The sequence below is a fragment of the Pseudophryne corroboree genome, chromosome 6, assembly GCF_028390025.1.
Source record: "Pseudophryne corroboree isolate aPseCor3 chromosome 6, aPseCor3.hap2, whole genome shotgun sequence".
Taxonomy (NCBI): Eukaryota; Metazoa; Chordata; class Amphibia; order Anura; family Myobatrachidae; genus Pseudophryne; species Pseudophryne corroboree.
In genome coordinates this window covers 36824303-36847900 of record NC_086449.1, presented here as the reverse complement: position 1 = coordinate 36847900, position 23598 = coordinate 36824303, and the positions used below count along the sequence as shown (strand labels likewise).

The window sequence follows — 23598 nt, the reverse complement described above, 5'->3', positions numbered from 1 at the left end:
CTGGCATATAGGAACTCAGCATTAAGTGCCCCATTTATAAAGCCTAGGTGAGTGATTAATTGCATGGTGATAAAGTACTAACCAATCAGCTCCTGTCATTTTTCAAACACAGCCTGTAACATGGTAGTTAGGAGCTGATTGGCTGGTACCATACTTGCTGATATTGCTGCCCCCTCTTCCGGGAGGAAGCAGCCTGGACGGCGTACAGGGGGGATGTGTCCGGCAGTGAGGGGGCGTGGCAGCATAAAAACGTCATTGTGCTCCGCCCCCCGCTAATCAGTGCCGAGGAAACAGGCACTGGAGAGCGGGGGGCGGAGCCATGATGATGCAATTCAGCACAAATCGCGCCATCGGGTCCCCCTCAGACCGCCCATTAGTGCTCCGATGTTGGCGGCCAAGTGGGGGTTGCGGGAACTGGCGGCGGATGCGGGACACTTGCTGACCTTTCCGGGGGGCCGGGAGCGCCACACGATTTTCGGGAGCCTCCCGGCCATTCCAGGAGGGTAGGCAAGTATGGCTGGTACTTTATCACCGTGATATTTATCACTCTTCAAGGCTTGATAAATGGGGGCCTAAGCTTCCCTTCTACTAAGACCGCCCCCAGACTCCTATTGGCTAGTTTCACAGGAGTCTGGGGGTGGGCTTAGAAGGAGAATGAAGCTGAATGCTGAGTCCCAGGTGCCACAGGGTGGCTGCAATACACACAACGATGCTGATCCCCTTCATAACAAGCCAGCAGATAAATTACATACAGCATAACATGTAAGCAGCACTGATAGCTACTCCAACCATGTCTTTATCAGGTTCACTGTACGCTCTAATAATGGCCAAGTCCCCATGTGGTAGATGACCACACCCCCTTCTGGTGGCTAACCACACCCCTTAAGCTTTGGCCCATGCCACTGCAGTTCCAGGTGGGCTCTTCATGCCCCAGTCTGACACTGATGGTAACTGACAGCTACGTATGAATCACAAACCCAGGCTAGAGCATTGTCCCCCAGACCTCCTCAGGGCTTTGCAGAATGCTGCTGGAAGGGTTTTATGTCTAACAGTGTACATGACAGTATGAGAGGAACATATCTCCGGGTAGGTGGTGCACTGATTGCTGTAATGTACCACAGTAAGGTACAGTCATGTGACAACATTACTTATACCTGAATAAATAATATATTCTTACCTTAGGGCTAATTTCACAATATGGCATTTCCTCAAATGTTCCATCATCTGTAAAAGAAATATACAGATCTGTAACATCATATATAGTATATACACATTTCCTACACTTCCGCAGATAACCTCTTAGAGTAGAGATGAGGGACATTTGCAAACTTCTGTAAAATATTGGCCTTACTGCAAGTTTGCCCATGGAATGTATCATGTCTCACTGAGTGTTCCCAGTCCTATCCCACACCCCACTACACCACAAGACGTAGGAATGAATTGCTTGGCGTTACCACCATCTTTATTCCTGTTAGGTTCCTGGTGCTCAGAACAAGGGAGATGTTATGAAGCGAGTCCAGAGCACCAGGACGGAATGCTGGGAAAGGGAATAGCCCCTGGCGCCCTATCTCCGTTGTCTCACCCGTGCTGTCAGTACACTCTTGCGAGACTATGGTTGCTTGAGCCCATGGCAGCCGCGTTTGAAGGGCGGATTACGTCTGCCCAACTTCGATGCCCCCTCAGGTCTTAATGAGAGACAAAGAGTGAACCGAGACAGGGTGATAACAAGGGGCCCTCTGACTAAACAACAAGGCCAGGGGCTACTAACAAACCTAAAGCCAAAGTATGTGCGGCTTGCCGCCAAAGGAAAAGAACAACAAAGGAAATGCTGACCACACGCCGACAATACTTTTGTGTACCGGCGGTGACAGCATAAGCAGGACCCTCTGCAAAACACCAGTGACAGAAATAATAAGGGAATACAGCGGCCTAAGCCAACGGACGCGGCCGTGCCGCTACTCACGGTACCGGTACGAATACTGGCAAACGGACAGGAACTCCCAATGCTGCTGACACAGACTCTCAGAACTGGAGGACAGGCAGAATCCCAAACGACAGACCGGTGGACACCAAGAAGCCAGAAACTTGCACAGGCAAAGGTACTGGACCTCAGGACAGGAACGCCTCACGGCAGGACACGGGATCAGACATAGGAATCGACACAGGGACTGACACAGGAATCGACACAGGAATCGACACAGGAAGCTCAGGAACTAGCAGGAACCAAGCTCAGAACTCAAGCAGACTGAAAACCCAGGAATATCACCAGCATCTGTGAATTGCAAACAGCCAGCATATAACAGAGAGGCCTAATTAATAATCCCATGCAGCTGCCTTGTTGCAAGATTCCAAACTGACCAGATGCAATTAGCAGCCAGGTGAGGCTGAACACAAGGGAACAAGCTGCAATTACACAGACTCACCAGCGGCAGCAGACAAGAGTATTCTAAAACAGAGCAACATGAAATCCTGGCATGCAAGACAACTTTATAAACATAAAATAGGAATGAACCACTACCTGTGGTTCATAACAGTATCCCCTCCTTAAGGGTGAGCTCCGAGCACCCCATGACACCCACGGGGAACATAAACAGAAGTATAACATGAAATACAGAACAAAACTGCAAAACAGGAATGAGCCACAGCCGTGGCTCATAACAATTCCGAGGCTATAAATCTCCAAAACTGACACTTATAAAAACAGCGTGCATTGCACATAATAGCCAGACCTTCACACCAAAGCCAGGCCTTCACACCTCTGCCAAACAGCATCATCCACCATGAATCTCGATCTGATAAAAACTAAGTCTACTAGTAACTACATAATGGTATCAGAGGTAAGTGGGAACAACCTAGTTATGGTGGGCCTGTTTCTGAGTCATATGCTACCTTGTATGCGGCCGCATCTAGCGATTTTCCATTTATTTTGCATGAGCCTCAGGTTGCATACAGTATACAGCTTTCCCAATGTAGACACGAATCAGAAATTGGCACGGATCTAAGTCAATACTCTGTAGCCGCTAAATGGGCGTATCTGGGTGGCCACATGGCAAACGCTCCCATCTTGTGGGTGCATAGAGGTGTGCCAATGGTGTTATGCCACAGATGAATTCTATTCTTAGTGGTTTGTATACAGAGAAAACCCCAAATACAGACGGATCTGCTACATCTAGTACAGGGAGGGTGTTAGTGCTGATGAAGGATCAGTGCGATCGCAGAGGTGCGTGTAACACAGGATAGGGGCGTATTGTCACATTATCATATCATTCAAAATCCCATTGCTGCGGGCGGTTGGAGTAGCAGCTGCATCATGTGCGACTCAGAATCGGGTTCTGTGACTTTAAACATCCCGGAAAACATGAAAATATATGTGTCGGAACAATGACCCCCCCCCCCCCCCCCCCTTAAAAAAAAAAATGTATGTCCTGCTACAACTTCTTTATAATTTACATTTCTCTATTTTTCTTTTATATAAAATGTATTATTAATAATTAAATTTTGCAAGTAATATTGCACAATAATTACATCTGAACCCTTTTGTGAGCAGAATGGAGTTGATGCATGAAATAGTGAAGAGAAGCTCTCGCACTGTTCCTGACAGGCTACGATGGATTTCACCTATAACAGCTGCCGGGAAGCGGTTATGTGATGTGAATCCCACACGGGTTAAATTCCGACTCACAGGGACTATTACCACTCTTGGGTGTCCACAACACCCACAGAGTGGGAACAGAACCTGTAGTGAGCACACCGAGCCCTCAAGGGGCTTCTTTGCGCTTGCCCCCCCTGGCAACCTAAACTCTGGGATCCTGGCGTTGGTATGGTGACCGGCAGTATCCCAACCGCCGGTCACCCATACCTCCCAACCCCAGCTGCCTCTCCTGGATGAAGTAAGATCACCCAGTACGGACATGATGCCAGGGTTTAACACAGAGACAAGTAGACAGTGTGGGACTAGGTGAGCACAAGGAATGGGTGAGGTGGGTGCAGAGGAAGCTAAACAAAAAAACAGGATCAAACAGACACAGTTCTGGGCAAGGGCTGGGTGCAGACAGAAATGTACAAGGCAGAGGCAAAGCCACCTATGATAATAATTCAGTGCTTCTGAGCGGCTCCACATACACTAGAAGTGTTCCGGCTGCTTAGTAACAGTCGGGACCGACATGCATAGTGGCCGCCGAGAGTCCCGATTCCCTACTAACCATCCAACTATGGAGACTATCAACCAGCTGCCGACCGCCGGCATCTTGAAGGTAAGTATTGGGGTGATGGTTAGGGCCCAGGGGGGGTTAGGGTAAGGCACTAGAGGGGGGGGGTTATCTGTAGCCGCCACCCCCCCCACCCCCCGCCTCCACAGTCTTAGCCCTAGCCACCACCCCAGATGGGTTAGGGAAGGGGAAAGGGGGGTGGTAATTACCCCATCCCCTGTTGAAATTCGAATTGTCGGGATGCCGGTGTCAGTCATGTGACTGCTGACATGCCGACTGCCGGGCTTCCATACCAAAAACTTATAATGCAGCCAGGCTACACACACTGCACACACCAACCACAACCAAGCCCACTTCTCCCCCTGGAGCATCCCCGTGTGTACCATATTTTTATTTTTTAAATATAGCAACCCTACCTATCTCCCACATAAAAACACCTGTACACATGGGTGCATAGTAGTTATTTTCTGGACTTTCTCTTTAAATCATCAACATTTTTAGAATTTCAAGCTTATGCGTGCTTGGTCTCAGCTTCTACAGTATTTGCCCAGCCATGGTACCCTTAGTGTATGCGAGGCAAGAGTGTGTGTAAGTTATATTTTACCTTTATCTGGTTGATCAGTGATTTCCATCTGCAGGTCAGGACTAGGATGAGAAGAGATAACTGTGTGTGAGGTTAGGCGGAGTGGATCGGAGTGTGAGATGTAACAGCAAGATAACAGTAAAAGAGGAAGTGATACTTTCACTACAGCATTTGTCAGGTACAGGCAACCTCTTATGATTTGGTTCATAGAACCAGTGGTGTATATGTAATGGCTGCAGGGTAGAGAGATCAGCATTTGTATGCACCATACACACTCACAATCACTGCACCCCTGACCCTCCTCTCCTGTATACAACTGAAGGGATACTGGGCCACTAGTTTACTCAGGTCTGAAACCTTCAGACTTTGGGGTCTATTCATGAAGCAGTGAAAAGTGATCCAGTGGAGAAGTTGTATAATTGTATAGTATGCAAATTATAAATGTTACTTCAATGCTGATTGGTTGCCATGGGCAACTTCTCCACTGGCTCACTTCTCCACACTGCTTTTTGAATAGACCCCTATATACATAATTTAAAACTGGAGGAAGAATAATTTGGTTATAATAATGCATTTTTTTTTAATTTGGTATTTTTTTTTACATTTAGCAATTGCACTTATAAAATAGTCCTCTATAAACGAACTTCATTTATTTTTATTTTAAAAGGTGATTTGAACCAGAGCTATTTCTGTGCTATTTCTGTGCTTGTCAGAATGAGCGATATAGAGTTGGCGGTCGGGATCCCAGCAGTCGAAATTTCAACGCCAGAATCCTGACACAGATCGGAATGCCGGCGCCAGCATCCTGTCAAGGATCACAATCCCGGCACATAAATCCAGACCACCAGGATCCCAAACGAGTGTTGACCGGGCCGCCAGCCAGGTAAGCTGTGTGTGTGTGTGTGTGTGTGTGTGTGTGTGTGTGTAAGGGGGGGGGAGGGGGGGTAAGGTTTAAGCTGCAGGTGGGGAGGGGGGGGTATTTAGGCTCTGGGAAACAGTGTTGGTGTTAGGCTGCAGGGAGGGGGCGGTTTGGTTTAGGAACCCCCAGGTAGAGTTAGGGCTAAGATGCGGGGGAGGAAGGGTTAGGTTTAGGCTGCGGAAAGGGGTGGTTAGGTCTAGGCACCAACGGGAGGGAGGGTTAGGGTTACAGGGACATTGGGGTAAGTTAAGTATACTCACCTTGCCCATGTTGGGATTTTATGCGTTGCGATGCCGCGGTCGGTCTTCTGACTGCTGGCATCCCACCACCGGCATTTCCTACCCAACGTAGTTAGACAGGTGTACAGTACAGAGAATGTTAGGGAGGAGACAGCTGGCTGCCCTTACTGCTGTGTATACAGCACTGAACTCACCTTCTTTTTTTCGTCTTACACAGGATGCCTGAAATTAATAAGCAGAATTCGTTTAGGACATTCACACTTCTGTGTCTCCCACCATGTCATCATCTCCACAAATATATTGTAACTAAAGGGAAGAGCTTCAGAACTTAACATCTTTCCAGTTGGCAGAACCTCTGTAATATACTGTATACTGCATCTGCTGCTGTAATATAAACTTCACACTTATAACCTACAGTAACAGCAAAAATCTACCTCCATTGACCATAGATCCTACCCATGGTTTGAAAACAGAGTACAGATGGAGCCTATTCTATTGACTCCAATGTCTTTTGCTGGCCATACACCAGACCAACTTTCCTCCAACTATCCATCTGATCAACTGTCCAACTAAAACGCAGCCTCACACACCTAACCAAGTTTTTCATCAGACCTGAAAACCTGCCAACTTCTCTCCAACCTGTAATGTTACCGACCTAGGCGGACAGTGTCTCCCCACTTCTACAACTTTTACTTTTTTTTGTAAACACATTTTTTAAAAATGAATCACAATGGAAAAGGGCATACATAAATTGTAAGGAAACATTACTAATAGTGGAACAGCAACAAATGAGATCCATTTTTTAAAAGGTATGAAAGCAAGAAAAAATTATTAGAGACTACAGTGGACAACCCTGTCTGGTACTGTTTGCATCCCAAAACTAGAACATGTAACACCATTCACGGAAACATGCACTAATGGGGAGCAATACAGTGCTTGAATGCAATCCCAAAATTTACCAGAAAACTCATTTGTCAAGAACAGCAAAAGCAAAGGGCCAGGAGATATGGTCAAAGCCTTCTCCGCGTCGGGTGCCAAAACAAGAGAGGGGAGTTTCCATTTATGAATGGAATGAATCAGTGAAATGGCGCTTCTAGTGTTATTTGACGCCTTACATCCGGGTATAAACCCGACTTGGTCAGGGTGTATCAGATAAGGTAGGAGAGGGGCTAGACGGTTAGCTAAGACTTTCGCATAAATCTTCAGATCCACTTTCAACCGAGAAATCGGCATCTAGTTGGATCTCTATCAGGATTTGGGATTACCATGATATATGCCCGGGTATAGTAAAATGTGGGGCCAGTTCCTTTAGAAATAGTTTCTAAAATTGGGCTGTAAATCCGTCAGGCCTGGGGTGGCAGATGTGCGCATGGAGTGTATATCATCTAATGTCTCCTTATTTGAAATGCGAGTATTAAGTACATCTAGTTGAGCATTGGAAAGACTAGGTAAGGAGGTAGTGGACAAGAATGAATGCACTCCCTCGACTCCGGTGGGGAGGGGGGGGGGGGGTCAGCTAAATTAAAGAGGTAGCTATAAAAGGTCCAAAATTCCTCAGTCATCACTGCAGGACCCATTAGATCCAAGTTGCGACAAGTACAGTTTATCTATGGTGCCTGATGCCTACCTACATCACAACTTATTGGCCAATAAGGAGTCAATTTTATCTACCTGGTCATAGAAACGCTGGAGATTCTGCAGAATCAGCGCGGCACTGTGAGACAAAAGAGCATTCAATCGACCTCACAGGGATTCTATTTGAGAGATTACTAAGGCACTATGGGGTGTCTTGTGTTGAATTAATATAGTGGAGATTTGAGAGACTGAATCTCCAAAGCTGATTTTTCCTAACGGCCGAGGATTTCGCAATGAGGGAACCCCATGTGGTAGCCTTGTGGGCCTCCCAGAGAACACTGGAGGAAATATCGGGAGAGATGTTCTCTGCAAAATATCGAGTGACAGCCACTCTTATTTCAGCCAACGCAGAGAGGTGCTGCAGGTGGGAGTCATTTAAGCACCATTTGTAACTCCTGATGGGGGAGCGGTTTATGTCTACAGAAAGGTAGAATCCTGCATAATCTGTCAATGTGAACGGAGTGATGCCAGTATCAGAGATTAGTAATATTAGAAGAGACATGGATCATATTGATCCTGGAGTAGTGTTGGTGTGGGGCAGAGAAGTGGGTAAAGTTCTTAGTATGAGGTTGTTTGAGACACCAGGCGTCGCAAAGGTCATGGCGTTTTAAGGAGGCAACGAGGGTGCGAGAGGCTCTAGGAGGTGTGGTCCTATCTAATAATGGGTCAATAATTGTGTTAAAATCCCCACCCATGATATGACCCTGCACCTCTATATCCAGATGCCGGGATAGGGTATAAAAAACAGGGATTGGTCCTGGTTAGGAGCATAAACTGAAACTAAAGTAATGGTCAATGAATGAAGGGTGCCAATCACTATGAGGAACCGAACTTCAGGATCTGTCACCGTTTTAGTGTGAACAAACAGGATATTACGATGGATTCAGATGGCTAATCCGCGTTTTTTTTTACAAACCGATAAAGCAAAGAAGGTCTGGGAGAACCACCGACCTTGAAGCTGGGAATGCGAACCAGTAAAATGTGTTTCCAGCAGGAAAGCAATATCGGCTTTCTCTCTCCTACAGGCCACCAGGAAAACTGTGGCCCTCATTCCGAGTTGATCGGTCGCAAGGCGAATTTAGCAGAGTTACACACGCTAAGCCGCCGCCTACTGGGAGTGTATCTTAGCATCTTAAAATTGCGACCGATGTATTCGCAATATTGCGCTCACAAACTACTTAGCAGTTTCTGAGTAGCTCCAGACTTACTCTGCCTGTGCGATCAGTTCAGTGCTTGTCGTTCCTGGTTTGACGTCACAAACACACCCAGCGTTCGCCCAACCACTCCCCCGTTTCTCCGGCCACTCCTGCGTTTTTTCCGGAAACGGTAGCGTTTTCAGCCACACTCCCATAAAACGGCCTGTTTCCGCCCAGTAACACCCATTTCCTGTCAATCACATTACGATCGCCGGAGCGATGAAAAAGCCGTGAGTAAAAATACTATCTTCATAGCAAAGATACTTGGCGCAGTCGCAGTGCGAATATTGCGCATGCGCACTAAGCGGAATTTCACTGCGATGCGATGAAAAATACCGAGCGAACGACTCGGAATGAGGGCCTGTATTTTTCCTAGGAGAGTTTAAATAAGAGATTTACATTAATAGATCTCAATGTAAGAGGTATAACAGAGTATTGGAAGATGTACTACACATAGAGTATATTGACACACATGCAGGGATAGTCAATTACCGCCGATGAAGCTTTGGGTGAAATTTCCCGATGTTTTATCGATGTTTTTTCACCCGGAAAAAACATCCTTTTCACCCGAAAATAAGGCGGTTTTCAGGGATTTTGCGTCGCCTGTCAGAGGCAGGAGAAACAAATCCCCATAAAGCCACGGCACGTGTCGGCTTATCAGGGCTAATTTAATAGCCCCCCCCCCCGGCGATACTTTACACCCGACAGTCACTGTGGGTAATTGAATATCGTATGAGGCCTAAGGAAGGCTACCCCAAAAGGGAGAAAAAGGAGGAAGCTAAAGAAGTCAAAGGGAAGCCACAGGAAAGATAGAACACAGAAGAAGGTAGAAAGGTAAAGGGCCCATACAGTAAGAAGCTCTTGGACAATTGGTCCCAAACAAGGGCCACTACAGAAATAATCAACATAATAATCAATGTTAACATTTAAGGAAGCACGGGGGATTTTGGTAGAACTATGTAGTTAGGTCAGGTCTGCCTGGACCTTAAATACCGATTTGGATATTAAACCCAAAATACAGGAAACTTGGAACTGTATCATATCAGTTGAAAGTGGAATGTGGGAATAAGGGGAGGGATAGGAGAGGGAGAAAGGGCAGGAGAGAAGGGACATGGGGAGGAGTGGAGAGGGAAGGGAAGGAAGAACATAATATGGTGATGTAGAACTGTGGTGCAAAATATGTAAAACAGCAACTTCAGTACTTCTGCCCCAGTCTCCTTTGTCATCGAGGCTCTCTTGCTGCCACTGCCGAGCCCCCAGTACCTGAATGCTCCTGGCTGCCAGGAATCAGGACAGGGACCCCTGAGCACACAAGCCACTGCCGCCTCTGTCCGGGATCCCATGCTGACAGGGCAACCCCAGCAGTAGTGGACCCTGTGGTCGGAACAGGTTGGAGGCGGCGAGGAGGTCTACGGCCCCTGCAGCTGGAGTGTGCCTGAACTCTGTAGCTGGAGTTTGCTGCAGGTCCCTTGCAGACAGAGAATGAAAGTTACTGGACTTGTGCTATATTCTGGACAGTAATTATTACCCTTGTTTTTTCTCAATGCATAGTTCTAGTGTAAGTAAAGATTTTTCACAAGACCATCTCTGTGTTACCACCGTGTGTGGGGTGGCCCTTATCCCAGATTTTTCCCAACATTAGTGGCTTACAAGTTGGACCCACAGAAAATAGTGTAACTCAAAGGGGCATATTCAGTTGGGAGCAAATTTCCCAAAAATTGCACAGCAGGGTTTTTAAAGCAGGTACATTTTTTTAGCATTCAATTGGGTGCAAGGTTTTGTCTTTTCATGTGGCACTCAAATTATTTTTTGAACATCTGCAGGGCAAGTCCAATTTTTCCTAAAATCCAGGGAGGCAGGGTTAAACCCTGATTAGAAATTTAAGATTCCTCAGAGGTTTTTAGCTACTTTTCCCCTCCCAGCTGAGGACAGGAAGGTAAGGGAAACCCCCCCTGTCAGTCGATACGTCTGTGTCCAGACTGTCTAAGAAGTTGTAACTGCCGGTGCCAGGGGCTATATCCCTAAAAGAGCCATCTGACCATAAAATTGAGACCACTTTCAAGGCAATATATACGGCAGCAGGCGACGCACGGCGCCCCACAATAGTTTGTGGGTGGATTTCCAGGGCAGTAGTCAAGTGGTCCGATAATATTATTAATGGATTAGACACTCTGCCCCAGGATGAGGTCATTACATTGCTGCAACACATACAGGATGCTGCAAATTTTATGAGCGAGGCTATTAATGAATTGTGTAAGATAAATGGCCGCTCTACTGCTATAGCTGTTTCGGCACGCAGAGCTCTATGGTTACGTCAATGGTCAGCGGACGCTGATTCCAAAAAGGGTGTAGAAAATCTTCCCTTTACAGGTGATGCCTTGTTTGGGGATGAGTTAAATAAATGGATCTCCCTGGCAACGGCGGGTAAGTCTACCTATCTGCCGTCGGCTGCACCACCTGCTCGATGTTCTTACACAGGACCCTTCTTGCAGTCCTTTCGTGTGTCAAGGTTCAGAGGCAGGGGCCAAGGAGTCATCACTACACTGAGAGGATCTCGTGGTAAGTCCCGTAAACCTGCAACTGCTGCATCCCTGGACCAGACCACCGGTTTTCCTGCCGCTAAGCCTACCACGTGGCGGTTGGCCCAAGTGATAAGGCGACTTTCAGGTGGGTGCTCGCCTCCAACACTTCGCCCACGTGTGGGCGGCGAAGTCCTCCTGGGATCCTTGGGTGAGGGACCTCATTTCCCAGGGTTACCGGCTGGAATTTCAAGCACTTCCTTCTCACAGATTTTTCAAATTGGGCTTGCCAGTTTTGACCGCAGCAAAAGTTACCTTGCAAGAGGCCATTCAAAAGCTTTTGCGAACAGGGATGGTGGTTCCGGTACCACCTCTGTTACGCAACAGGGGTTTTTACTCCAGTCTATTTGTTGCTATAAAACCAGACGGTTCGGTGCAACCCATCTTAAACCTGAAGTCTCTAAACCCATATCTGCGGGTAATCAAATTCAAGATGGAATCCTTGCGGGCAGTGGTGTCCGGTCTGGAGAAGGGGGAATTCCTAGTATCCCTAGATGTCACGGATGCTAACCTACACATTCCCACGTGGCCCCCTCATCAGGCTTACCTCAGGTTCGCCATCTTGGATGACCATTTCCAGTTCCAGGCCTTGCCTTTTGGCCTGTCCACAGCTCCGAGGGTCTTCACCAAAGTCATGGCGGAGATGATGCTGCAACTGCGCATGATGGGTGTCAACATAGTCCCTTACTTGGATGATCTCCTGATAATGGCTATGTCCAGGGAGCGTCTATTGCACAGCATCGATCTGACGACTCACCTGCTTACGGATCATGGGTGGATCCTAAACTTCCTGAGATCTCACCTGGAATCGACCCAATGTCTTCAGTTCCTGGGAACGAAACTGGATACAGTGTCTCAAAAGGTGTTTCTTCTGATGGACAAGGCCTTGGCTATCCATGCTATGGTCCACTCAGTGCTCCGTCCTCGCAAGGTGTCCATACATCTTTGCATACACGTGCTTGGCAGGATGGTTGCTGCTTATGAGGCAATTCAATATAGCAGATTTCATGCTCGGCCATTTCAGATGGATCTGATGGACAAATGGTCGGGGTCTCACCTTCACATGCATCAGGAAGTGACCTTATCTCCAAGAGCCCGGATTTCTCTATTATGGTGGTTACAAGTTCCTCACCTGGTAGAAGGCAGGAATTTCAATATCTACTCATGGATTCTACTCACAATTGATGCCAGCCTCCGGAGTTGGGGGGCTTTGACCCAAGGGACATGGTTCCAGGGGATATGGTCAGTTCAGGAATCGGCCCTGCCTATAAACATCCAGGAACTCAGGGCAATTTACAATGCTCTTCTGCACACTTCCCATCTCCTGAAGGATCAGGTGATCCAGGTTCAATTGGACAACACCACGGCGATGGTGTACATAAACCGACAAGGGGGAACAAGAGCAGAGCAGCGATGTGGGAAGTGTCAAAATTCCTCCTCTGGGTGGAGGGCAGCGCAAGGGCCATCTCAGCCATATTCATTCCAGGAGTGGACAACTGGGAAGCGGATTTCCTAAGCAGGCACGACCTCCATCCGGGGGAATGGGGCCTACATCCCCAGGTGTTTCAACAGTTAATTCACTGGTGGGGCTGTCCGCACGGCGCAGATAGATTTGATGGCTTCTCGTCTCAACAAGAAGCTATGCCAATACTGTTCCAGAGTGAGGGATCCGCAGGCTGTGGCAGTGGACGCGCTGACGACTCCTTTGACGTACCTGTTTGTGTACCTGTTCCCTCCTCTACTGCTAATCCCAAGGGTTCTAAAAGACTAAGAAGGGAAAGAGTTCAAGCAATTCTAATTGTCCCGGATTGGCCTCGATGGACGTGGTACTCGGACTTCCTAACCTTGGCTCTGGAGGATCCTTGGCCTCTGCCGCTCCGGAAGGATCTTCTTCAACAAGGTCCGTTCGTCTATCCAGACGTACAGAGGCTACGGTTGACGGCTTGGAAGTTGAGAGGGAGATTCTAGCAAGGAAAGGTCTTCACTCCCGGGTTATTTCCACCATGGTCCAGGCCAGGAAGATAGTTACGTCAAAACTTTATCATCGTATCTGTAAAAATTATGTTTCCTGGTGTGAAAGTAGAAAGGTTTCTCCGTGGAATTTAGAATTGGTTGTTTTCTACTTTTCCTGCAAGCGGGAGTGGATATGGGCCTACGTTTAGGCTCCATCAAAGTCCAGATTTCGGCGCTCTCTATTTTCTTCCAGAAACAACTTGCCATGTTGCCGGAAGTACAAACTTTCCTAAAAGGAGTTCTTCATATGCAACCGCCCTTCGTACCTCCCACAGCTCCGTGGGATCTCAATGTGGTACTGTCCTTCCTTCAATTGGACTGGTTTGAACCCTTACATAGGGTGGAGTTAAAATTTCTCACCTTGTAGACAGTGATGTTATTAGCATTGGCGTCTTCCAGACGTGTCTCTAAATGGGGGGCCTTATCCTGTAAGAGCCCTTATTTGATTTTTCATGAAAACAGGGTGGAACTCAGGACCCGACCTCAGTTTTTGACAAAAGTGGTTTCAGCTTTTCATTGCGGTTCCGGTGTTGTCTGACGCCTCCATTGGGCCAGAGTTCTTGGAGGTTGTGAGGGCTCTGAAGATTTATGTCAAGAGGACAGCTCGTCATTGGAAATCTTATTCGCTGTTTGCCCTTTATGATGCCTCCAAGATTGGTCATCCGGCTTCTAAGCAATAAATTGTTCGTTGGCTCAGGTTGACCATTCCATAGGCCTATACTTCGGCGGCTCTGCCTTTGCCAACGTCTATTCAGGCCCACTCGACTAGGTCTGTGGGCTCTTCCTGGGCAGCTGCCTGGAGTGTCTCGGCCTTACAGTTGTGCCAAGCTTCTACTTGGTCTGGTTCGAACACTTTTGTAAAATTCTGTCGGTTCGACACCTTGGCTAAGGATAACCTTCAGTTTGGTCAGGCAGTTTTACAGGGGTCTCAGCACTCTCCCACCCGTTTGGGAGCTTTGGTACTTCCCCATGGTACTAAAGTACAGATCCCCAGTATCCACTAGGACATAAGAGAAAATAGGAATGTAATACCTACCGGTAATACCTTTTCTCGTAGTCCGTAGTGGATACTGGTCACCCGCCTCAGTGCTTCAATTCCTGCTTACCTGAGTTAGTATTTGGTTGGCCCGCCATTGTGGTCCCTTTCTGTTGTAGGGATAGCTTTGCTATCCTGGTTAGGTTGGTGTTGCTGTCCTCTGTTCTGGTTAGCGCCCTCCTTTCGGTTATGGTTGTGTGTTGGCTTTGTGCCTCACCGCTGTTGTATCTGTTTTCCTCTCTCGTGGTATGTCCGTCTCCTCGGGCACAGTTTCCTAGACTGAGTCTGGTAGGAGGGGCATAGAGGGGAGGAGCCAGTACACACATACACACACTAAAAGGTTTTAAAGTGCCAGGCTCCAGTGGACCCGATCTATACCCCATGGTACTAAAGTACAGATCCCCAGTATCCACTATGGACTACGAGAAAGGAATTACCGGTAGGTATTAAATTTTATATTTTTTCCTATGGCTTCCATAAGGGAACATCTAGTGGTTTTTATGGTTCGGACAAACCTTGCATCAAAGAAGATGTAATTTGCTGAACAGCAACTACTGTAGTTGAGTGATTTTTGCAACTGCTCATGCATGAAAATTCCTAAAAACTCGTTACACAGAGTGTATGCACAAAGATGGGCATTCTTGGATAATGACTGGGAGGTGGCAAGAAATGCTAGCAAATATGGTCCATCCTATGGGCATGCCAGTGACAGCGGCTGCATACACAGATGCATAGCAGCAGGCATAGGAAACCATGCTCAGATGGAAAAACTGCAGCTGTCCTAGGGTTGGTGAGATTCAATGGTGGGACCAATGGTGGCGCATTAATTAGTATTACTGGGTGTACAGATGCTGGAAGTGTTCGTCTCAGTCCTTGCACTTTTAGCCGCATGCATAAACGCAAGGGAAGGAGTTTGCAGCAGTATTTGCAAGTCGCAGATGGGTGACCGCTAATAGACCCTGATATGTGTGCTTCTGTGTCTATCTCTGCATTGTGCCCCAATGGGGTCAATTCAATTCAAAGTGAATTTAATAGCGCTGGGAGTTTGCTTCTGGGGATATTCAATTCAGCATGATGTTAAGTCGGAGAATGCTCTTTCCCCCAGACTAAACAGGCAGATTTGTCAGGAGAATGGGCATTTGCCGACTTAGCTGCCCGATACTGTTTCTGTCGGGAAACTTTTGTCTGATTCTGCTCACACCCCTCCAGGGATGAGAGAAGAAATCCCAACATTAGAAGTCACTCCGCGCTGAATTGAATAGCCCGAGGAGCAAACTCCCGGCGCTATTCACCTCGGAAATACTTGGAAAACTAAGGGAAAATAAAACAGTTATCTTACCTTTTGCCATCAAGATGATCAGGATCACACACAGGATGAACAGAAGGCCCAAGGCAGAGGCGGAACCTATGATCAGTAGATTAAGTTCTTTCTCTAGAACATTTCCTAAAAGAATATATCAAACAAACATAATACAGTGAAACAATTGATATAACCTCACCAAAGACAGATAATGAAATACTGTATACAAATAACACATCACAAAGGTGAGATGTATCAAGCCTTGGAGAGAGATAAAGTGGAGAAGTTGCCAATAGCAACTAATCCGCTTCTGTCTGTCATTTATCTATCACAGAGCCTAATTGGGAGATGTACACAAACCTGATGGCTTACGTACATATAAGATGATGGGGCGCCTGCATCATCACACGCAGTGCCCCCTGAGCCGTAGCCTAATTGACAGGCTTTGGATATTTGGGGGCAGGGAGTGGGTAGAGCTGGACAGCATTCCCGAAAATGGGGCACATATCGCTCCTGTTGCAAGACCAGGCAGGGTCTGCTTCTTCTGACACAGACTTCCTGGAAACAGCTACAGAGCTGCGAGGGCCAATCTGAGTAACCTGGTCTTGTAGATGATCCAGCACACGCAGCATGTAGATCTGTGATGCTGGCAGGAGGTGATTTTTTTCTCCTCTCAGATTCCTACTGCAACATTAGCATAATTCATACCACTGTTGCATGTAAGGGCATCTCTGAATCAGGCCCACATTCTGTGAAATAACAGAAGCTGACATAGGTTGCTATGGGCAACTTCTCCAACATTGGTGGCCTTGATTATTTGTGCTGGACAATATATATATATATATATATATATATATATATATATATATATATATATATAATGTTGAGTATCCCTTATCCAAAATGCTTAGGACCAGAGGTATTTTGGATATGGGATTTTTCCGTATTTTGGAATAATTGCATACCATAATGAGATATCATGGCGATGGGACCTAAATCTAAGCACAGAATGCATTTGTTACATATACACCTTATACACACAGCATGAAGGTCATTTTAGACAATATTTTTTTTATAACTTTGTGCATTAAACAAAGTCTGTGTACATTCACACAATTCATTTATGTTTCATATACACCTTGGCCCTCATTCCGAGTTGTTCGCTCGCAAGCGGATTTTAGCAGATTTGCTCATGCTAAGCCGCCGCATACTGGGAGTGAATCTTAGCATCTTAAAATTGCGAACGATGTATTCGCAATATTGCGATTACACACCTCGTAGCAGTTTCTGAGTAGCTCCAGACTTACTCGGCTTCTGCGATCATTTCACTGCTTGTCGTTCCTGGTTTGACGTCACAAACACACCCAGCGTTCGCCCAGACACTCCCCCGTTTCTCCGGCCACTCCTGCGTTTTTTCCGGAAATGGTAGCGTTTTTTCCCACACGCCCATAAAACGGCCTGTTTCCGCCCAGTAACACCCATTTCCTGTCAATCACATTACGATCGCCAGAACGATGAAAATGCCGTGAGTAAAATTCCGAAGTGCATAGCAAATTTACTTGGCGCAGTTGCAGTGCGGACATTGCGCATGCGCATTAAGCGGAAAATCGCTGCGATGCGAAGATTTTTACCGAGCGAACAACTCGGAATGAGGGCCCTTATACACACAGCCTGAGGGTCATTTAATACAATATTTTTAATAACTTTGTGTATTAAACAAAGTTTGTGTACATTGAGCCATCAGAAAACAAAGGTTTCACTATCTCAGTCTCACTCAAAGAAGTCCGTATTTCGGAACATTCCGTATTTCGGAATATTTGGATATGGAATACTCATCCTGTGTGTATGTGTGTATGTATGTATGTATGTATGTATGTATGTATGTATGTATGTATGTGTGTATGTGTATATATATATATATATATATATATATATATGTATGTATATATGTATATATGTATATATATATATATATATATATATTATAATATAATCTCTACATCTATCTATCTATCATATGATAGCCAGTGCATTGGCGTTTATTGAGATGTATGGATGTGATAGTCGGCATAAGCCTCTCGTTTCAGCTGTCACACCAACAAAAGTGTTCCCACGACCCTTACACCCTAGACACTGTTGTCACCTCTCTAGTCACTGGCCAACTAACTGGGCATTAGTTGCCTTACCCTCAACACCAGCTACTTATGCCCCCTCCCAAGTGCTAACTAGCTGAGCAATCACACCCATATGGTCCACCTGTGAAGCTGTGTTGTGTATGCAGAAAAATATAAAGGATTAACCCTGTCTGCAGCCTAAATCTGTAGACTTTCAGAGGAACCCTTTGTATCTCCCATAATAGTTTGTGGCAAACTACCCTTTTAGCCACATACCCCTTCCCTTAGCTTCACCAACCTAGGTGAAACGTATATTGTGGAAAATGCATACTTATGGGAAAGAGCATCTGCATGTTTATGTGATGATGCTAGGGTAGCATCATCACATTGATACCTAGCAAATTCTTGTGACAAAATTGGGGACCAGTTCTCAGTTTTCTCTGGTGGTACCAAAGATTCCACAACAATGTCCCTGGCCAATGTTTGCTACCTCTGTCTTCTTGGGAAAGACTTGGAATGGGTAGCAGTTGTGGACCTGTATCCAAATTCCATAAACAATGGTTCTGTTGACTCTTTTCCAGAAGCCAGTGAGTGTTGGACAGGTTCCTATTAGGTTGGACTTTTGGTCAGTGTATCAGTTGCCGACATGTCCAGCAGTAACCTCCTGGAATTACTGATTTTTAGAAGACAAAATACTGCTCCTGAGGTACCTGTCTGTCTAGATGGGTTGACCATTGAGTAGGTGGTGTCCTTTAAATTATTATTATTTTTTTATTTTAAATACTTTGACTTCGTTTCTGAGATCTGCTTTTTTTGGTTAAAAAGGCACAACATCTCTTTTTCCTAAGATGACTATTATCTGTCTGTGTGAGCCGAGGGATCTTTTTAAATTTCTATTGCAGAATTGTGGAGAGTGTCCTGTCCTAATTGCTATATGGTTCAGGAAGTGTACTGTTGCAGAAAGAAAGACTCTGGATCAGGTAGTTAGGATGGCTGGTAGTGTAGTTGGTGTTGTGTTACTATGTACTCAGGAGATCTATGATGATAAGAGAGTTCTGAAGAAATCAAAATCTATTCTGGAAGATCCCAGCCATCTGAACCATGAGCGATTACCATCAAACAGACATTTTAGAGCTGTGCGTTTGCGCACAAAATGATTGTACAGTAGCTTTTTCTCTGGTGCTGTACGTATGTTAAATGGTCATCATGTTCTTTCTTGAATTTTAATGAGATGTCTTGTTGATTTTAATTGGAATGTAACTGCTGCCTGTTCTATTATTTGGTAATGGTTTTTACATGTTTTTTGTTGTTGGCATCTCCGGTGTTGTTAATGACAATAAAGGTATTTGTATTTGAATAGGGGGAAGTCTTGCCCCAGGATAAGGGAGTATGGTAGATTTGGGGCTAAGGCTACTACTTCCTTAACTGTTTGACTTTCTAGTGTAAGCAATAAACAAACTCGCTCATATTCCTCTGTAGTTCCATGAATGCATATCACTTTCACTTTAGGCAACCTTGGAACGACAGAACTGGGGACTAATGTTCATTCACTACCAAAGTCCACCAGGACACAGCCTGTTGGTTTATTAGAACAATCACCCAAAATAGCAATAGATCCCCTGTAGAGGGGGACAAGGTGCATCATCTAGGAAAGGTGGGACCCAGCCGAGCAACTGTACAGTCCATAGGTTCCTGACAGCTTGGACATTCAGCACTGAAATGCTCAGGTTCGCCCCATTAAAAGGATTTAGGTGGAGTCACTTTGCATACAGGCTCTGCTGTCGGCAGTGTCAACCCATCTTGAGCCTTAGGCATGTGTTGCAGTGCTGAATATCAAAATCTGCTTGCAGCACCCATCTGCATCTCTGGATAGAGTGGTCAAGGGCTAGAATCTCCATCATACGGCCAGCTGAATTGGTTTCTGGCTGCATCCAGCTCTTTAACACTATGGAGAGTTATGCCAGCTGTGAATGACCTTGTGTAACATTGAGGAAATGCCAATCATGAAAGCATTGAGCATTCCCTGCTCCAGTCACAACTATCTGGGCCAAAATCTAATTATTTTCTTGCTGATTATTAGAAACCTGTTCATCTGATGCATCAACATAGGCCTGTTGAGCTTCACTGCACCAAATATTATCCCAGCTTTTCCACCCAGATATCTGGTACCCATTTAAGCCTCATGGATGTTCTCTCAAAGGCTAAGAAATATGCCTCCACATCATTTGAGGTAATTTTCTGCATTGGCGCAGACACCCCATGTCCCTGCCTTGCTTGAACCAACTCTTCATGTAAGAGCTTAGTGTTTTCTATCTGGGTCTCTGCAACCTGCAGCTTCTGTCCTTGTTGTGCCTGCTGTATAGAGGCCACATTCACCAAAGCCCTCAGAATATCCACCATACTGGTTTCCGGGTGTGTAGGAAAGTAAAACTTTGCTAACCTAAGCATAAAATAACAAGTTTTTATTTTATTTTAAGAGTATTCTTAACACAGCAAAACAATCTTCTTGATGTGGCACCACAACAACCAACATTAAACAAGAGCTGTCCCTATAAGTCAGGCATGTCCAAACTACGGCCCTCCAGCTGTTAAGAAACTACACATCCCAGCATGCCCTGACACAGCTTTAGCATTCTCTTACAGCACAACTGTGTCAGGGCGTGCTGGGATATGTAGTTTTACAACAGTTGGAGGTCCACAGTTTGGAAATGCCTGCTATAAGTGTTTTTTTTTAGGAGCCAGAGAAACAGACTTGGGATACCAGCAGGATTTTTCCCCTTAACCCTTTCTCTGCTGCACCAGTTTTTGTGAATACTTGTTGTGGTTTAAAGAAGCACCTGAACAACTTTACAGCAACTTTTTTTTCTCCAGGTATAGTATACATACAAGTCCTTGCATCACTTTCTTTTCACATATGCAGCCAAATTTATGTTTTAAATAGAGATGAGCGGGTTCGGTTTCTCTGAATCCGAACCCGCCCGAACTTCATGTTTTTTTTCACGGGTCCGAGCGACTCGGATCTTCCCGCCTTGCTCGGTTAACCCGAGCGCGCCCGAACGTCATCATGACGCTGTCGGATTCTCGCGAGACTCGGATTCTATATAAGGAGCCGCGCGTCGCCGCCATTTTCACACGTGCATTGAGATTGATAGGGAGAGGACGTGGCTGGCGTCCTCTCCATTTAGATTAGAAGAGAGAGAGAGAGAGATTGACCTGATTTACTGGAGCTTAGGAGTACTGTAGAACTGTAGAGAGTGCAGAGTTTACTAGTGACTGACCACAGTGACCACCAGACAGTGCAGTTTTATTTAATATATCCGTTCTCTGCCTGAAAAAAACGATACACAGTGACTCAGTCACATACCATATCTGTGTGCACTGCTCAGCCCAGTGTGCTGCATCATCTATGTATATATCTGACTGTGCTCAGCTCACACAGCTTATAATTGTGGGGGAGACTGGGGAGCACTGCAGTGCCAGTTATAGGTTATAGCAGGAGCCAGGAGTACATATTATTATTAAAATTAAACAGTGCACACTTTTGCTGCAGGAGTGCCACTGCCAGTGTGACTGACCAGTGACCTGACCACACTGACCACCAGTATAGTTAGTAGTATACTATATTGTGATTGCCTGAAAAAGTTAAACACTCGTCGTGTGACTTCACTTGTGTGGTGTTTTTTTTTTTATTCTATAAAAAACTCATTCTGCTGACAGACAGTGTCCAGCAGGTCCGTCATTATATAATATATACCTGTCCGGCTGCAGTAGTGATATATATATATTTTTTATATCATTATTTATCATCTAGTCGCAGCAGACACAGTACGGTAGTTCACGGCTGTAGCTACCTCTGTGTCGGCACTCGGCAGTCCGTCCATAATTGTATACCACCTACCCGTGTTTTTTTTTTCTTTCTTCTTTATACATACATACTACTACATCTCTTTATCAACCAGTCTATATTAGCAGCAGACACAGTACAGTACGGTAGTCCACGGCTGTAGCTACCTCTGTGTCGGCACTCGGCAGTCCGTCCATAATTGTATACCACCTACCCGTGTTTTTTTTTTTCTTTCTTCTTTATACATACATACTACTACATCTCTTTATCAACCAGTCTATATTAGCAGCAGACACAGTACAGTACGGTAGTCCACGGCTGTAGCTACCTCTGTGTCGGCACTCGGCAGTCTGTCCATAATTGTATACCACCTACCCGTGGTTTTTTTTCTTTCTTCTTTATACATACATACTACTACATCTCTTTATCAACCAGTCTATATTAGCAGCAGACACAGTACAGTACGGTAGTCCACGGCTGTAGCTACCTCTGTGTCGGCACTCGGCAGTCCGTCCATAATTGTATACCACCTACCCGTGGTTTTTTTTTCTTTCTTCTTTATACATACATACTACTACATCTCTTTATCAACCAGTCTATATTAGCAGCAGACACAGTACAGTACGGTAGTCCACGGCTGTAGCTACCTCTGTGTCGGCACTCGGCAGTCGGTCCATAATTGTATACCACCTACCCGTGGTTTTTTTTTCTTTCTTCTTTATACATACATACTACTACATCTCTTTATCAACCAGTCTATATTAGCAGCAGACACAGTACAGTACGGTAGTCCACGGCTGTAGCTACCTCTGTGTCGGCACTCGGCAGTCCGTCCATAATTGTATACCACCTACCCGTGGTTTTTCTTTCTTTCTTCTTTATACATACATACTACTACATCTCTTTATCAACCAGTCTATATTAGCAGCAGACACAGTACAGTACGGTAGTCCACGGCTGTAGCTACCTCTGTGTCGGCACTCGGCAGTCCATCCATAATTGTATACCACCTACCCGTGGTTTTTTTTTCTTTCTTCTTTATACATACATACTACTACATCTCTTTATCAACCAGTCTATATTAGCAGCAGACACAGTACAGTACGGTAGTCCACGGCTGTAGCTACCTCTGTGTCGGCACTCGGCAGTCCGTCCATAATTGTATACCACCTACCCGTGGTTTTTTTTTCTTTCTTCTTTATACATACATACTACTACATCTCTTTATCAACCAGTCTATATTAGCAGCAGACACAGTACAGTACGGTAGTCCACGGCTGTAGCTACCTCTGTGTCGGCACTCGGCAGTCCATCCATAATTGTATACTAGTATCCATCCATCTCCATTGTTTACCTGAGGTGCCTTTTAGTTGTGCCTATTAAAATATGGAGAACAAAAATGTTGAGGTTCCAAAATTAGGGAAAGATCAAGATCCACTTCCACCTCGTGCTGAAGCTGCTGCCACTAGTCATGGCCGAGACGATGAAATGCCAGCAACGTCGTCTGCCAAGGCCGATGCCCAATGTCATAGTACAGAGCATGTCAAATCCAAAACACCAAATATCAGTAAAAAAAGGACTCCAAAACCTAAAATAAAATTGTCGGAGGAGAAGCGTAAACTTGCCAATATGCCATTTACCACACGGAGTGGCAAGGAACGGCTGAGGCCCTGGCCTATGTTCATGGCTAGTGGTTCAGCTTCACATGAGGATGGAGGCACTCAGCCTCTCGCTAGAAAAATGAAAAGACTCAAGCTGGCAAAAGCAGTAGCACCGCAAAGAACTGTGCGTTCTTCGAAATCCCAAATCCACAAGGAGAGTCCAATTGTGTCGGTTGCGATGCCTGACCTTCCCAACACTGGACGTGAAGAGCATGCGCCTTCCACCATTTGCACGCCCCCTGCAAGTGCTGGAAGGAGCACCCGCAGTCCA

General features: G+C 45.8%; 1 protein-coding gene across 2 annotated transcripts in view; it reads right to left on the bottom strand.

Annotated features, from left to right (window-relative positions):
* LOC134935989 (uncharacterized) overlaps nt 1-23598 on the bottom strand; it is a 350225-nt gene that overhangs the window by 22587 nt on the left and 304040 nt on the right. For both annotated transcript variants that reach the window (XM_063930857.1, XM_063930858.1), the window contains 4 exons: nt 15748-15852; nt 6144-6171; nt 4813-4853; nt 1178-1224 (listed from right to left, as the gene is read on the bottom strand). In XM_063930857.1, coding sequence (XP_063786927.1) covers nt 1178-1224; nt 4813-4853; nt 6144-6171; nt 15748-15852 — 221 coding nt within the window. The remainder of the gene's footprint in view (nt 1-1177; nt 1225-4812; nt 4854-6143; nt 6172-15747; nt 15853-23598) is intronic.